Source organism: Bemisia tabaci, chromosome 10 (assembly GCF_918797505.1).
Source record: "Bemisia tabaci chromosome 10, PGI_BMITA_v3".
Lineage (NCBI taxonomy): Eukaryota > Metazoa > Arthropoda > Insecta > Hemiptera > Aleyrodidae > Bemisia > Bemisia tabaci.
The window spans coordinates 1,240,625-1,256,531 of NC_092802.1; the positions used below are offsets into that span (position 1 = coordinate 1,240,625).

Consider the following 15,907-nt stretch of genomic DNA (forward strand, 5'->3'; position numbering starts at 1 on the left):
GGATCAGGGCGCGTCGGCAGCGATGGAAAAACTAGGCCTGGCTTTCTGGAACCGGTCCAAATGCAGGGCCTATCGCAGAAACTTATATCCCACTACCGCCCGACGCCAGATTAATCCCGAGCCTATCTGCCCAATTCCGTTCGAGTTTCGTTGTTTCAGCGACTACTTTCCACGCCTGTTAGCTTTGATCCGTAGCAGAATGCCAAAAATGTTTACGGACCGTAATTGCAAAAGTACAGAAGCAGGGCTCGCGGTGCAAGAGGATTAGTTTCCGAGCTGAGCCCGAAACGTGTCGTTACAGAAACTCAATTTGAGGACATTCCCACTCCTCCCCCGTCGCCCCACTCCCATCTTCAGAACAGGTATTTCCCGGTTCAGACGTTGGGATACTCTATGAAAAATCCTTGTTGATAACTTAAATACCAGTGGCGAAGCGTCACTGATTGATTATCGATATTTCCCGTTTGAAGCTATGATAAAGGATCGATAATTACGAGAGTTCGGTGCGTACACCCTGTTAATCGATCTTTTTCCATAGGTTCAAATGGCAGATCAATCGATACATTGGAAAGCATGCCATGGCACGCCACTGTTAAATATCGATTGAGCAGTTTTGCAGGCAAAGACCCCCTCGAAGGAGCAGGGTTCCGACTTCTTTTTCTCCTTCTTCTTCGCTGCTGGGGTAGTTGGTTTTTCTGCAGTATGTCCCGCACTCATTATTATGCTTCTCCTAGTGTTGAGTTTTCTTCTTTTTTATTTATTTATTTTTTTTTTGGATGTGTGTCGCACTAGTTGGTCTTAAAATTTTCAAGGAAACACCCAGATCCGTAGTAACGATTTGCCTAATAGCAAAACTGCACAAGAAAAATTTGGAAAAAATTTAGAGGAGCTTTATGAAACTAGAAAAATTAATATTGAGTGACACATTTCCTGTGTTGTTTTGCTGATCTGCCACGAAACAAACGGGTAGGGCCGATTACACAGGGTACACGGGTAGTGTACGGGTAGGTACACTAAGTAGTGCCGATTTGGCTCTATTTGCTCACTGGTTATTTCACATGAACATTGGGATTATGATTGTAAAATTCGGTGATTAAAAAAAATTAAGAGAAAACATTAATTTAACAAACAGTTGTGGATTTAACAGAATGTCGGTACTTAGCAGAGCACAGAGTACTCTGTCCTTACAACGGAAAGTTCTGTAGCTGTATCAAAGAAAATGCAGGTGCACTAGGTACAGAACTATTTGTGCGATTCGTGGCCTCACTATCAGAATGGGTCTGATTGACGTCATTGTCAAAAAAGTATTTGAGGAACGACCTTGTCTGAGAGTTTTCCTCCCTCTTTATGGCTGGCAAATATGATTGAAACTCATTCAAGCAGCATTTCTGATTTCACAGCAGCTTGTGCGTTCGTTTGGCCTCGAAATCCCGCAGCAACTTGGGAGGGCTCTCTGATACGTATGCCTGTACAGGCGACTCCTCCAACTGTGGCTGTGTTGGAAGAAGAGGCAAGCTGCAGAGAGGCGGAGTATGAATTCTGACCTTCTGCCGTAGAGACACACTTTTGCAACTGTGACAACAGTCAACATGTGCATGTTAAGCTCAGCCAAGTTGGTAGTTACGTACCCCATAATGCTGGTCGTGGGATTCGTGAGGCTACTCAGGAAGTTGGTCAGAGGCACCAAAAAAGACGGCGGAGAACTGTCTTTGATAGTTAAACACCATGTGTTGTGCTGATAACAAGACGTGAGACTAGGTACTGTAATGTCTTTTTCGAAATAGCACAAATGAATTGTGCAATTCTGAAACATGGTACAGAACTATGCGGAATACATTTAGATTCAGACGTCGTTCGTTAAGCGTATGTACATTTTAATGTCATGGAGCCGAACGACGAGTGTTATTGGGGGAATCCAAGAATCGCACACTTCTTGAAAAAGGCGACCCGGAACCACACAAAGACGGGCGTAGAGCCGCACACATTTTTCTATGCTACATTACTATTATATGTAATTCATACGAGACGAATATTTTGGAGACGAAGGGTTATCACGAAAGTCATCACGGAGAAAAAAAACTTCGTGCGTGAACCCGAAGTTGAGGTCTAGCAGCTGAATGTGGAAGTCAACAGTCATCGCCCAACGGCTGAAATTTAGAAAATTCGAGTTATTTTCATACAGATGTGTATCAAATCTACACGAATAGTTTAGACAGATTCAACATTAGTCCGATGGTTGCTGAGAATGGTTGCTGAATTTTGCGCGTTACGCGCAAAATTCAGCCTCGGGCCGATGACTTCCACATTCAAGTCACATTCAGCGTGTGATTGCGGCAAAACTTGAGGTCCAGCTACCGAAGTTCGTGTCAGACATCTGAAGTACTTGGTTATGTCTATATCTAATGGTGATGATAAATTGGTGTGATTGGTGGGTTGTTGCAGGGCGAGTGTACCGCGGGCAGCTGGGTGTTGGAAGCCGGCAGGCGAGCAGCAACAACAGCGACGGGAACAACCGGGAGTCCTCGCTCGACGATTCGGGCGTCGTCGACGACCACGAGGAGGCCGACCTCACCTCCGAGGACGTCGGCAACATCTCCGTCGCCCCGGCCAACGTCCAGATCATCCCGGTAAGAACCACACCATCCCTCACCCCGCCCCCGTCGCCGTCTTCATCAGTCACGTCACGAGCTTCGCCATACATCCATTGCACTGGAAAAAAAAACACTATTAGGCCATCTAGAAACACAGACATCTTGACCAATCGATTCGCTTTACGACCCAGAAAAGAGTATCTCTGCAATGTAATTCGTGATTATGTATAGCCTTGAAATAAACAACGGATCAATCCGTCTTAAAACTTAAGAGGCTTGGTTCTTGATTTAAGCTACATTCTGATTGAATCAAGAGTACTTTTTCTTGTCCATGTTTTTAAGTGTCTGGACTCAAGATCCAGTGTTTTTATTTCAGTGTGGATTACATTTTGCAATAAAAAACCACTATTTCTAGCCAATTTTAGCAACAACACACATCTCATTGGTTTCCCTATGCCGATGTCTGCTTTTATGGGGATCTCCCATACATACCTACGAGAAAAGATCCATAAACAGAAATCCAAAACAGCTCTCTCAGTGCTTCATTATCGCAAACGGAATAGCGAAGAGGACACGCAATGTTTCGTCGCATCCAATTTTCGGATCGTCTGCAAAATTAAGAGAAACTGTTTCACCAACCCACGCGGAAGTTATGAAATATTATTTTTACACTCGTGAAGTATTAAGGTCGGAAATCGGTGGACTTGAACCACCAACAGTGCATAAAGTAGTTAGCCGCGTTGTGGAAATGTGAAATTTGGTGCCGCGTCGATTCCGACTACACAAATCGGATGCGACGAACTATTGCGTGTCCTATTCGCCATTCCGTTTGCGATAATGAAGCACTGAAAAGAGCTGTTTTGGAGAAACAGAAAGGTCGAGATACAAGTCTCTCCACTTCGATTGTAACGATAAGAAACTCGAGCCAAAACTGATCACAGTGGATCAGAACTACAACTCCGAAGGTCGTGGGTTGTCACTTCGCCAAAACCGGACGAAATTTCGGGCCTTGGGGCGGTAATTCGGTAAAATCTACTAGGATTGACTATCCACACTTACTTTTACGACATTACTGTAGATGGGCCATTCTGGAAGGCGCTACCGACTATTTATCGGGTGAAAACAGGCCAATTGTGCTTTACTCGTGCACGATAGTCAAAACGAACGAAATTTTCGCTCTTTAGGGCAACAATTTGACAAAATCTGTAAGGAAACATGTGTTTAAACCTATAATATAATTTATTAAAAATTCAGGCCTTTAAGGCCTCCATGCGGTACTAAGGGGGTCAATTTTATGCGGCAAATTTTGGTACTTCATATAGGGCCCATTTGACAACTTTTTTCGAAGATACGCGTTTCCCTCTCAAAGTCGAAAATTTCGATCCACCCTAGGCAGCGTAGAGCGGAACATTGAAAGCAGTTCACAGCTCACGACATCGCGCCTTCAATTTTTTAGATGCAACACCAAACACACGTCAAGTACAAATAGTTGTATCTCTGCGCCGTGATCACTTCAGTGCAATACCACTAGACCCGACCGCTTCGCTTTCGGAAGGTGCAAGGTATACTTTGCATTAAGGCATATTTCTCACTAGCAAGATTAGCCTGTGACACTTCCAACATGTTAAAATAGACGTGTTCCGACTGAAGTTTTGATGAGCGAACACATTGAAGGTGCTTTAATTCCTCCATTATCCGGTGGTCGATTTGTCAACTCGGTGCCGTCAGCAAACACGAAGAGGATCGTTCACCGCTTGATGGTTCCTCTCAACGTCAAAGTCAAAGGCGGCCCTCTCAAACTTGCTTAGAAGCGTAAAGAACTGCTAACAAGGTTACGCAGCCTCCGGCTCGGAGACGGTGGATTAAAAAAGACGCATTAATTGGGTTGGTTTCTTACTCTGCATGGAAATCGAGTCCTACTGGCGAATGTCGCACGCTTTGAGAGAGGTTTAGATGTGCTCTGACGAGAAATAACGAGGTATGATTGGGCCGTCAAAATCAACCGTGCTGCGTCGAAGAAGAGTTAATTGGGCACAGAAAAGACGCAACTGCATTACTAATGATCACAATTTTTACGGTTCACTATGTAAAAAAAAAAAAAAAACATTACAGTTCATTCAAAAAACTATAATGATTACAACTATTATTTGAATTCTAAAAAAGTCGAAAGCCTCAAAAATCAGTGGATATAAACACCTGTTACAGTAATTCCCAAATAGTTAACGTTAGGTTAGGCAGAGAGGAACCAAGCCACATCAGTTGGTGCCAAATTTAATTGGGTAATTTAATTTTTTATCTGAAAATGGTTGTGTGGATTTTAGAGCAAATATAAGTCAATTTTCTGCATACTACGAAGCGAATTCCTTAAAATTTTCAAAGGAATCCGCACAAACGTTCTCTTGTAAAAAATTAAATTGCCCAGTTACATTTGGCAATAGCTGATGTGGCTAGGTTCTTTTCTGCTAAACGCGGTCCGAATGTGAGTAACACAATTTAATACACGGAAAAAATGGACTGCTGAGTTAACAATTAAATTTTAAAAAATATGTCCGACATGTTTCAAATGTACATTATACAATAGCAGAAAGCTAATTTTACCACGGGTGCGGTTGGAATTAGCATTTTTTTATTGTAAAATCTACATTGAAACATGTTGGACACTTATTTTAACAACAATATTATTAAATCAGCATATCATTTTTTTCCGTGTAAAACAAGCAACTTGCCGTATCTAAAAGCACAACTTCCGTATTTAAAAGATATAGTCTACCGTCACGTTAAAAGGTAAAACTATGCCGGTGTGTGACCATGTAGCAGGGAATACTGATGGTTTGTGCGACAAAGGATTATTTAAAAGTTTCCCGTGTTTGCTGTTTTGTGCTTTCTACTTGGTTTGTTCGTTTGGAATGGAGGCAGCGCATAATATTACTATATTACGACCAAGCGTAGTCATATCATTTGAGTCCTACACTAAAAATAACAGAGCTATCAATTGTCAAGGTGGCACCGATGAGTGCTACAATATTGAGTACGAATACACGATACAATACTGCACAATACTGTACGATACTGCTACAAAATGAGCGTGACAGTACTGTGTCCCAGATTCCCGGGTCCCATCAAGTTCTGCGCCGTAGGAAACAGAAATTAAGAAAACGCAGTCTCCCCCAAAAGCTGCCCAGTCTTTGAAGAACCCTGCCAACGCAGGAATTCCTTCCAACAAACAAACGCACAACCTAGTTCCGGGAACTTTCATAAAAGACACCACTAATTTTTCCACCTGGAATTTTTCCCGCAAGCTTTATTTTTTTTTAAAAAAAAAAAAAAAATTCTGCTATGAGAATGAGATTAAGCCGCTGGACACAGATTCCACGAGGTTCATTATCAATATATGTAAGATCGCGCACCATTCTGGGGGCTTAATTGTGGGAGAGATTTACCATTTCATCTTTGTATCAGGTTACGACGAGGCAAAGCTCATAACTTCTTAGGGATGAACGGGTGGGCAACCGTTCGCTCACGTGCTTCAAGTGATTGCTCGCTTGTAAACATTTTACGATTCCGAGGTTTGAAGTATTTCGTCACGCACCTATTGAATGAGGAAAAGAGATTGTTCGAGCTCATAAAAGTTGTAAAAAGTAAAAGGTATGGGATGTAAAACTGAAAGAACGAACGTTAAGAAAGTTTTCCTCAGAATGAGTTTTAGACTGCTCCAATTGTGTTTACAGCCCCACGCTGTAGGCATCCAAATTAATCTTCCAAATTCGGTGCGTTGTATTTTTGCTCAGTAAATAATTAAATTGATCGATTCGAAGACAAGTCATTATTCTACGTTAACCTGGCTCACGCAGGGATGAAATTCAATTCAACCACCGGGCTGAGTATTTAGGTTGACGGACAAAGTGATAGAAAAAGATGACATAGGGAGTATGGAGCAATTCTATTGGTTGAAGTTGGTGGTTCCTGGAGACCGAGAGAGAAAATGATGATTTAACTATAGGGTCTCTAGTGAGTTGCCGTCAGCTTGTCTATCACCCACCTCCTTTTTCCATTGCAACCATCCGCTTTCCCCAATATAATTGCTTTACCTATTTCCTTTTTGTCCTCTTGGTCTATCGCTTTGTCTCCCGCTGGGCTAAATAGGACGTTTTTAAATGAAAAGGAACCATGTCCATTGTGACTTGACCCCTGACATGCATATATCCTTGTGGATATCAGGACTCATGTTAGAGCGAGTATAGTTCTTTTTAACTTAAATACGTTTAATTGGCGCTGACAATTCGGCATCGCGACGAAACGCATTGGGAAACAAAACAAGGTAACTAAAAATACTAAAATACACAAAAAATTATTTTTTTGTGTGTGATCATTCACCCACAATGCCTTGGTAAAAATTACTCAAAATGCACTTCAGTTCGTCTTCGTTCGGTTAGATCAACAAATATTCGTTAAACCAACTGTAAAATTAGATAAGTGTTCTACTGACTTAATTTAAGGATTTAAGTTTTCCGCAAATCCGATTATAATCGGTCATGGCTTGCGACTGGTCAGTGCATTGAATCACTGACTACTGCATAGCTGAATATAGATGCCAAATCGATGACATTCATAGTCATTGACATTTCCTACTGTGAAAAGTTCTTTGACGCATTTGGTATGATTGTTAATGTGATCATGAGTATAATTACATCTGTCAACGACATTATATCTTAGGTCACCATTACTATGGTTCGCGAGTAACGCGAGAGGAGTTTGCTTGTTTAAGTTTGGCTTTATATAGTGAATGTCCAATAACTGGACCTTCTCACTCGCTTATTCGAGTGGCGAGCTTGTTATACGATTGTGGTTTTAATTCTTTTGGTCTCATAAATGTATATAATTTATTTTTGATGGACAAAGAAAACATAGAAAAAATGGAGCGATCCTATTGGGAGAAGCGGGTGAATGCATCGGACAAAGGAGATCAGTTGGAGAAAAGAAAACGACAACCCACGCGTCTCCTTCAGTCTATAACAACCGCCCGATTCAACGAATAGGATCGCTCTTTTTTCATCTATCGATTCATTTACACTTTCAATAATCAGCCCCTGGATCCGGATTCAAACCGAGCCTACCGTAACTAGTTCAGACAGATTCGGCGTTTTTCAATCAAAAGTTGTGATTGATTAAACCGAAAGATTTGATGCAATTGGACCGCGATTAGCAGAAAGGAACTAAGCCACAGCAGCTATTACTAAATTTAACTGGGCAATTTGATTTTTCGGAAAGCGTTCGTGCGGATTTTTTTTTAAAAATGTTAATGAATTTGCTTTGCACTACGGAGAAAATTCACTGATATTTGACCAAAAATCCACACAACCGTTTTCATATAAAAACTAAGGCTACCCAATTAAATTTGACAACAACGCACACTGGGAAAAAAACATATTGGATCTAGAGTCCAGACTTTTGAAAACATTGACAAGAAAAAATACTCTCGATTCTATCGGATTTTTGCTTGGATCAAAAGGAAATCCGCTTAAATTAAGAGGCTTGGTTCTTGATTTAAGCTAGATTCTGATTGAATCAAGAGTACTTTTTCTTGTCGATGTTTTTAAGAGTCTGGACTCTAGATCCAAGGTGTTTTTTTTTTTTTCCCCAGTGCATGTGGCTTGGTTCCTTCCTCCTTAACGCGACCTATTTAATGGAAAGAAGAACTTAGGAGAAATGAATATAGTTTTACGTTGAACTTGATTAATTAGCCTGGAATTTTCGTGGGTTTCTCCTGTGAGGATAAAATTCGATGGAGGAAATTCAACTCTGGTCGTGAACTTGGGGCGGAGTCGGGGATGTCTGATCTCGAGCGGTCAGCGGGCGCGGGGCGCCATAAATAATGGACGCACGCAAGCGGGTTGGAAGCCCGGCGGCGTTATTAGTTGACGAGGATAACGCGGATAACGCGGGCTGTTTAGCGGTTAACTTAATTTTAATTACCCGAGCCTCCGCGTCCGACCTATTTGAATATGATAATGACTCCCTCCGCCGGGCCGTAGATTAACGCGAGACGCGCTCCGAGAACGGGTTGCCGGAATGCGCCCATCTACAAGGATCCTGTAAAACCATTTTCTCGTCTTCGTCATAAAATAATGACAAGGTGCAAAATAATCAAATCAGGCATGCTGTCTACACGAGTTCGCCCAAACTGGAACCGGAACTTCAATGAAACTAGACAATTATTGCAAAATAATAGATTATTACGGCCGCCAAAGTAACAAAAATAAATGTCAAGACATGTAAAGGACGTAAAAAACAAAAACAAACAAATTCACATCATGAGAAACATATGTAGAAGCTCGGAGTGCGGGGGAAGTTCCGGGTTTAGGAGGAATAAGTTTTCAGCTCAGCTAAAACTTGTTCCGGGAACAAGTTCCTCGAAATAAGTTCCGCGAACCGCGCTTGTGTGGACAAGGCCTAACAGCTCCTTACCACCTCCACGCCCAAATAACCCCAAAAGACCCAATACCTCGGCGTGAGGAAGCTCAGGCCTATCGCGACCCTCACCCCCGTTTTTACCAACGATTGGAAACGAAACTGGAGGCCAAATTGAGGATTCACATCCCTGAGCGCATCAATCCAGGACTCTTTCTAGACTTCATCAAGTGCAGAAACGAGTGGATAACTTCCGGTAGTAGTCCCGGTGAATATGTGCAAGTAGATATGGTCGTGAGTACTATGTGAGCAAACGGGGCTGGGAAGAAAGTAATATTGATGCTACACACTATGCGCGCATACTTTAGGAGGCTATTTCCATTGAGCGAGCAGTCTCATTGGAGAAATACGAAAACGGCAAAAAGCGTGCTAAATACGGCGTGGATGTACTCCACTATGTTATCGCCGCACCTACGAGATTGCGGCCAGAAAGACCGCCTCAGTTTGGTCGAAGGATTCGAAAAGGGGCACGATGGCCCTGCAACCTTTGAATGTGAAGGATTGCGAGCAAATCTGACGGGCGACTCCAGCAATCACTCAACTATGCTACTTTGCGTGCCCTGCTAAAAACTGTTTTCTACAACGTCTGAGTCAATCAGACTCATTGCACATACTTATGAGATTTTCCCCGTTTAGATATTTTCACGTGTATCCTTTTGAATTGTCATTATATTTCGCCATCTCTCGTCTCTTGTTCCTCACTAGACGATATAGTCAAGAGAAAAGGAACGATTCTTTCAATGACGAGACATTGACCCCTTTTTACCCTTGCTCTCGCATCGGTGGCTGATCTAAGGAATTCATTCTTTTCTATTACCACGTACCCCGAGCCCTCCACCCCCTTCCTCAACGTGTCGGTAGTTAGCAAATTGCAAAGAATCGATGAGATCCGGAAAAACGGCTAAATCACACTTACTCAACAGCTAGCACAAAACAATTCTGTTAATAACAATAATTTCACTCATAAAAAGTACCCTTTCACTCCCAAACCAGCAACCAAAGTTAATATGGCTGAAGTAGGGGCGAAACTTCAGAGCCTTTAAACCCCTGCAATAATCCTCCTTTCCCCTCATTTCTAGCAAGTTTGGCGTGAAGGTCAAACCTTAAATTCACGAGTCATTGCAATATCGGCACTTTATAATTGTTGTAGATCCTTTTGTCATTAGATTTGCAGCTTACACACTTTTCCTAAATATGAACGAATTGTTTTCGACCAAGATTTATTACGCTTCTGAAGCGTTATAAGGAGAAGGATTCCACTTGCGGAAACAAGATTATCGTGCGAACGTTTTTTACGTTTCTGGAAAAAAAAACGAATCATTGTTTTCTTCTGTTTCCACGCTTAGGATTTATGGTGTACTACTGTTCAGCGCAGCACTTCCCTGGTAAAAATTGACAGTAGAATCTGTGTTCCAAAATACCATAGACCTACGGCCGGCTGTAAGATTTCCAATAGCTTCTATAGCCGGCTACACAATTTCTTATAGCCTTTTATAGCCATTGAATTAAGCAACAGCCAGGCGATGAAGTGTATGCTAAACGTTACTAATTACGGATGCTAGGACTTAGTGAGTTTTTGGACTACTGCTCTCTTTTTGGGCCGTAGTATCTTGATTTATTTTGCGAGGAAAGCTCCGTACTTTTGATGGATGCCTGCCATTTCTAATATATTCGAGTGCCTTCAATTTTGTATGATACTGTGCAATACCTCTGGTGTGAAATAGTTGCTTCAAGCGCCGTGGCACGCTGCGGCAGGCGGGCAGCCAGCGCGCAGCGTTGGCGCCTACAAACCTAACAGGGATACTTCACGCGTTGCGCAATGCGTGAAGTATCCCTGTTAGGTTTGTAGGCGCCAGTGCGTCGCCGCTCCGCTTTGTGTTAGGCTCTAATATTTAATCTGGCGGAGTCAGCGTTATTCAGCTCATGATTTTGAAATGTTTGCACATCCTGTATGGATTATTCTCATTTTAACTTATGAAAATAAATATGTATTAAAGGAAAATATAATGTGTGCATTGTAAATATTAAGGTGGTTCCGTATCAAACTTAATGATTTCCAAAGCACACGAATTTCTACACAATTTCTTATAGCCTTTTATCAGGCCAAAGGCGATAAAGTGTAAAGCTCGAGGATAGGAACTATAGCCCGACTGTATACTTTTTTATAGCTTCGTATAGCCTGGCGTATGATTTGCTCCGCTTTCTACAGCCAGCTATGTGATTTTCAATTTAGTTTAGATTTTGATTTAGTCGGCTATAAGAACTCCTATGGTATTTTGAAACGCAGCTCTTATCGCCAATTTTTATCAGGGTTTGGATGGTCAACTACGGATATAATGTTTCGATAGGTGTGAATTGTTGCGGACAATTTGAATTTAGCGCGTTTGAGAAATAGTATTTGAGAATGGAATCATGTGGAATTTGTATGTTAAGAGTGGTTGACGTAACTGTTTTAACATTAGGTGACGATGAAGTGAAATAATTTTTATTAAGACATGGGATGATTGCTAAGTCTTTTACATGTCCAACTTGTGCATCTGAAGTTCTGTTAAATTGGAACACTATAAGAACTATAGATGTCAAAAATCTTACACAGACAGAAGTAAACACACAAAAAACGCAATCTCACCGCTCAGTTTCTCATAATACATTTCTTAGCAGGTCTGACTCGTCTGGGGTAAACCATACCGAGATTAATTGCATACGCAGTACATTTACCACCCCCACGCGTACGCTTTTCAATGAGCGAATGAAATGTTTTCGATAATAGCATTACTTTCCGATTATTAGCGAATGTCAAGAAGAACTTTTGGTATTTTTACATAAAGCCGTGGTAGATGAATAAGGTGATTCGGTTCTAACGACCGAAACTCATTTATTGCTACGGTAGAAATAACTTAAATAATGCCGACTGATAAACTCAAGCAACCCTGTTGAACTTTATCCTTTATTAACGCACGGAACTAACGGAGTAGAGGGCGAGATGAAGCGAGAGAGGCTGGGCAGGAAATTCAGCGCCGCGCTCAGGACTGCCTTGCGCGTTCCCCAGAGTAGGGCGCGCGAATTGGATACATGCAATATTCACGCCCCCGTTTTCGGCGGTTCACCCCCCCCCCCCGCCCCCCCTCTAAACCTCGGATCATTCCGCACGTGGATTTTTGCAGCACCAGCGGGAACGGGCACAGGTTCCAACAACTGGAAAGCGAGAGTGAAGGGGGGAGAGAGGGAGAGAGTTTGATAGGATAACGCAGACTTCGACTTCCTTTTGACCAATATCGCAGTGAGAACAAGTTTATCCACAATTTAAAACCGTTATGCCTCCACCTTCAAACTTATTGATTCCGTCTATTATAAAATCAATGATTTTTCGTTAGTCAATTATCACTGGTTGCAGGACTTGACCGAATTTTTCATCGCAGTTTTACGTTTTCATTATTGACGGTCACAATAACTAAGCACCATATATGATGTGTATTTCACTCGCGTGTTAATTTTAAATCATGTTACGCCCGTAACCATGGTTTGAAATATTTCAATGAATCCAACTTCATCCTTAGATAAATCGAGAGATTGAATATTTAAAACTGTGCTTCCGCTGATACGTCATGATTAGAAAGTTAGGGTTGCAATCAATGAACGGGGAAAATGTCTGTCATTGCATGATTAATTTGTATCGCAACCGTGAGTATGGACGAGGCACGTGCCAATGCGCATCCACTTGTTATGGCAAATCATACACCAGACCAATTTTTTTTTTTTTGACCATCCACTGATTATCCCTGAGGATGCAATCAGTGAATTTGACAAGAGTTTCTGACTTCGTCCAACGTCCTAGGGTGATGATAGTGCGGAAGCGCCGAAGAGTACTTGTTCGCTTCCCCATCGTTAGGGATGGTCAAATTGAAATGATGAGTAATATTCCGTATCCTGTCCTTTTGGACAACTATGAGTTACAGGAATGAGTAAAAGAAGGACTTGGAGGGCAAGGTGCATAAGTGCAGTCAGTGTTGAGAAATACGTGTCTGAAGTTTTAAAAATTGAATGAATCTTTGTGGCGGAGGGAAAGTTTAAACTGACTTTTTGATGTTTAAAAATTGGAATTTTGGAGCAAATTTTTCACTGAGTATGCATTAAGACTAGTTTTACTTGAAATCATTGATACCTCAATGGACCACTAGACAAGGTACGAATTTAAACATTCTAATACATGTTTCTTAACCAGAATTTCACGAAGAATACGATTCGCGCAACGAAAATTACTGAAACCAACTCCTGGCGGAGATATTAACATTTTTATTTCACATTGGTTACGAGGAATTTGAACTGCCCGCTCACAAGAAACTCAAAGCTCTACGTGAGTCAAATCGCGCACTACAACGGTTTCAGCAAGCTTCTCAATCGAGCAATGTTCATTTTCCACCATGTGTTGTTCAAACTATTAGTAATTTGCTATAACTGAGCCAAAGCGTCAAGATTGAGGTTGCCAGATTTTTATATCGCTGAGACTGTCATGATAAACATTTAGCGCGCGATGTGAATCACGTAGAGCATTGAGTTTTAATGAGCGGGTGGTTTGAATTCACGCATCAAAAATCATTAAATATCTTCGTCAGGAGTTGATTTTGGTAATTTTCGTTGTGCGTATCGTGTTTTACGTGCAATTTTGATAAAGATACATTTATCAGAATGCTGAAATTCGTACCTTGTCTGGTGGTCCATTCTTTTAAAAACTGCACTTACGCGCCTTGTCCTCCAGGCCCCTCAAATGCACTACCAATAAAAAACGTACGTTTTGATGGTAATCAAAGCCTAAAATTCGATACTAAAATTGAGTTGGGTTTGGATGAAATGATGTTTTATGTTGCATGTACCGGAAGAAACTAGAGCAAGAGATGACGGCCATCGCGGAGAAGAAGAAGCGGAAGCGACAGAAACAACTGAGCAAGGACGCGGTGCGAGCTTTCAAGTGCAACGGCTTCAACCCCAACGGAGAGAACCCCATCTACACACTGCCTACCGACTATCTCTCCCAAGTCGTTGTTTTAGGTTCGTAAAAATCACATATTATTATCGCGCTATTTTTACAGATGCTTATACCTACGTAAGGGGGAAAATATTTCACAAGGTGAAAAATAGCAACAATGATAAGGGGGGGGGGAGGAGTAATACATAAGTGACTGGCTAATGCGGCAGTTAAAATTGATATACTGGTGTTAAATGAGGAAAGCATGTACCACTGGTTAGGATGTCATGTTTTAAGGGTAAAATTACGTCTAAACGTGCAAATAAGTGCACGGTTAATAAGATTGTTGAAATTGTTATAAATTGTTGGTGTTGAATAAGGAAAGCATGGTTGACATAGCTATCAATTTTTGGTGTTAAACAACGAAATCATACGTTACTGGATGAGATTATAGATTTAAAAGGTGAAATTCGGCAAAATAAGGCATTATAAACGGCATTATTTACGGGCAAATAAGTGCATGGTTAACGCGACGGTTAAGAGACACCTTTGGTACATTTCAGGAGAACTCGTTGCTCTAGCTTTCATTAAGCATCATGCACCAGTTACAATGAAACAGTAAATGATGACGATAACTCAGCAAAAATAACGGTTTTCCAGAAAAAGATCTCGTCCGATTGCGAAGGAAGAAAGAATTGGTATAGGATTAGAATCCGGGACATAAAGCGTGTGTTTCTTAATTAAAGGTCACAATTTTTAAGCGACAGTTTTTCCTGTTTTTCAAACATCGATCTTAAGTGAAGAAGATGATAACTGCAACGGAAAACTTCATGGTTAACCGAAAATGGACCAAGGCAATGGATGATGAGTCCATTAAGAATAACAAGACTCCTATTTTCTTAGATATCCTTGTGGATCAAACATGACGAGGTTCCTCTTGGTGGTAAAAATAAATATATTTTTACCGTCAATAACAGCATTTAAGAATCGTCACTGATAACAGCTCCTTCGAGAAACGATTTAAAACAAATTAAGATTACAACGACGCAATGTATCCGGCGTCAGACTCAGCATCAATGGCAAAACCGAAATAGGGTTCTTTGATGTGTAGGGAATTTGCGATTTAAATACTGATTCTGATAATGTAAAACTTTGCGAGGAACACGATGATTCACTGGTTTTGTCTGAAACAAACTTCAAAGCTCATAAAAAGCTGTCAAGTTGAGGATGCGATGAAGATAATTTCCTACGCTACCTTGAGAGTCCACCTCTATATCAAGACGAACTCCCTATGGAAAGATAGGGCGAAAATACAATAAGAGGGTTGCCTACTTATCCAGGGGACTCCAAAACTAAAAACACGGTGTGTATTTGCTCCCTATCTTTGCGTAGAGAGTTTGTCTTATTATAGAGGTACGAGAGTACCTCGGTAGAGGTGTCTTGGGTAGGTAACGTGGGATATCCCATCTATTACGGCCTCAATTTTGAGAACTTCCTTGAGCTTTAGAGTTGATTTTAGAGAAAACCAAAGGCACCATCGTGTTTCTCACAAAATTTTACATGAGAATCCGTGCTTAGATCGCAAGTTCCTGACCCATGCAAGAGCTTAGTAGCAATCGATCAACAATCAAAGAAAAGTTCGCTGTTCAGATCAAAACGGAATCCATGCTCGAAGCGTAAAGATTAAGGGCGTATCTTAATTTCCATTTGAGCCCTGTACTCCGTATAACTCTATAATTTCCGGGGCTGGAAGATTTTCCGGAAATAGAGATATGCCCTTACTGCCGTGCTAAGGAAGAACGCCGTATGAACAACAGAGAGTTGCCAAATTTCCCTTGATAAAACATGTATTTTAGACGAAAATCAAGCCCATTTTTCTTTGAAA

The 15,907-nt window shown here is 41.3% G+C and overlaps 1 protein-coding gene across 2 annotated transcripts in view; it reads left to right on the plus strand.

Annotated features, from left to right (window-relative positions):
* NaCP60E (Na channel protein 60E) overlaps positions 1-15,907 on the plus strand; it is a 362,748-nt gene that overhangs the window by 253,870 nt on the left and 92,971 nt on the right. For both annotated transcript variants that reach the window (XM_019053311.2, XM_072305268.1), the window contains exons 9-10: positions 2,443-2,627; positions 13,937-14,105. In XM_019053311.2, the coding sequence (XP_018908856.2) occupies positions 2,443-2,627; positions 13,937-14,105 (354 nt within the window). The remainder of the gene's footprint in view (positions 1-2,442; positions 2,628-13,936; positions 14,106-15,907) is intronic.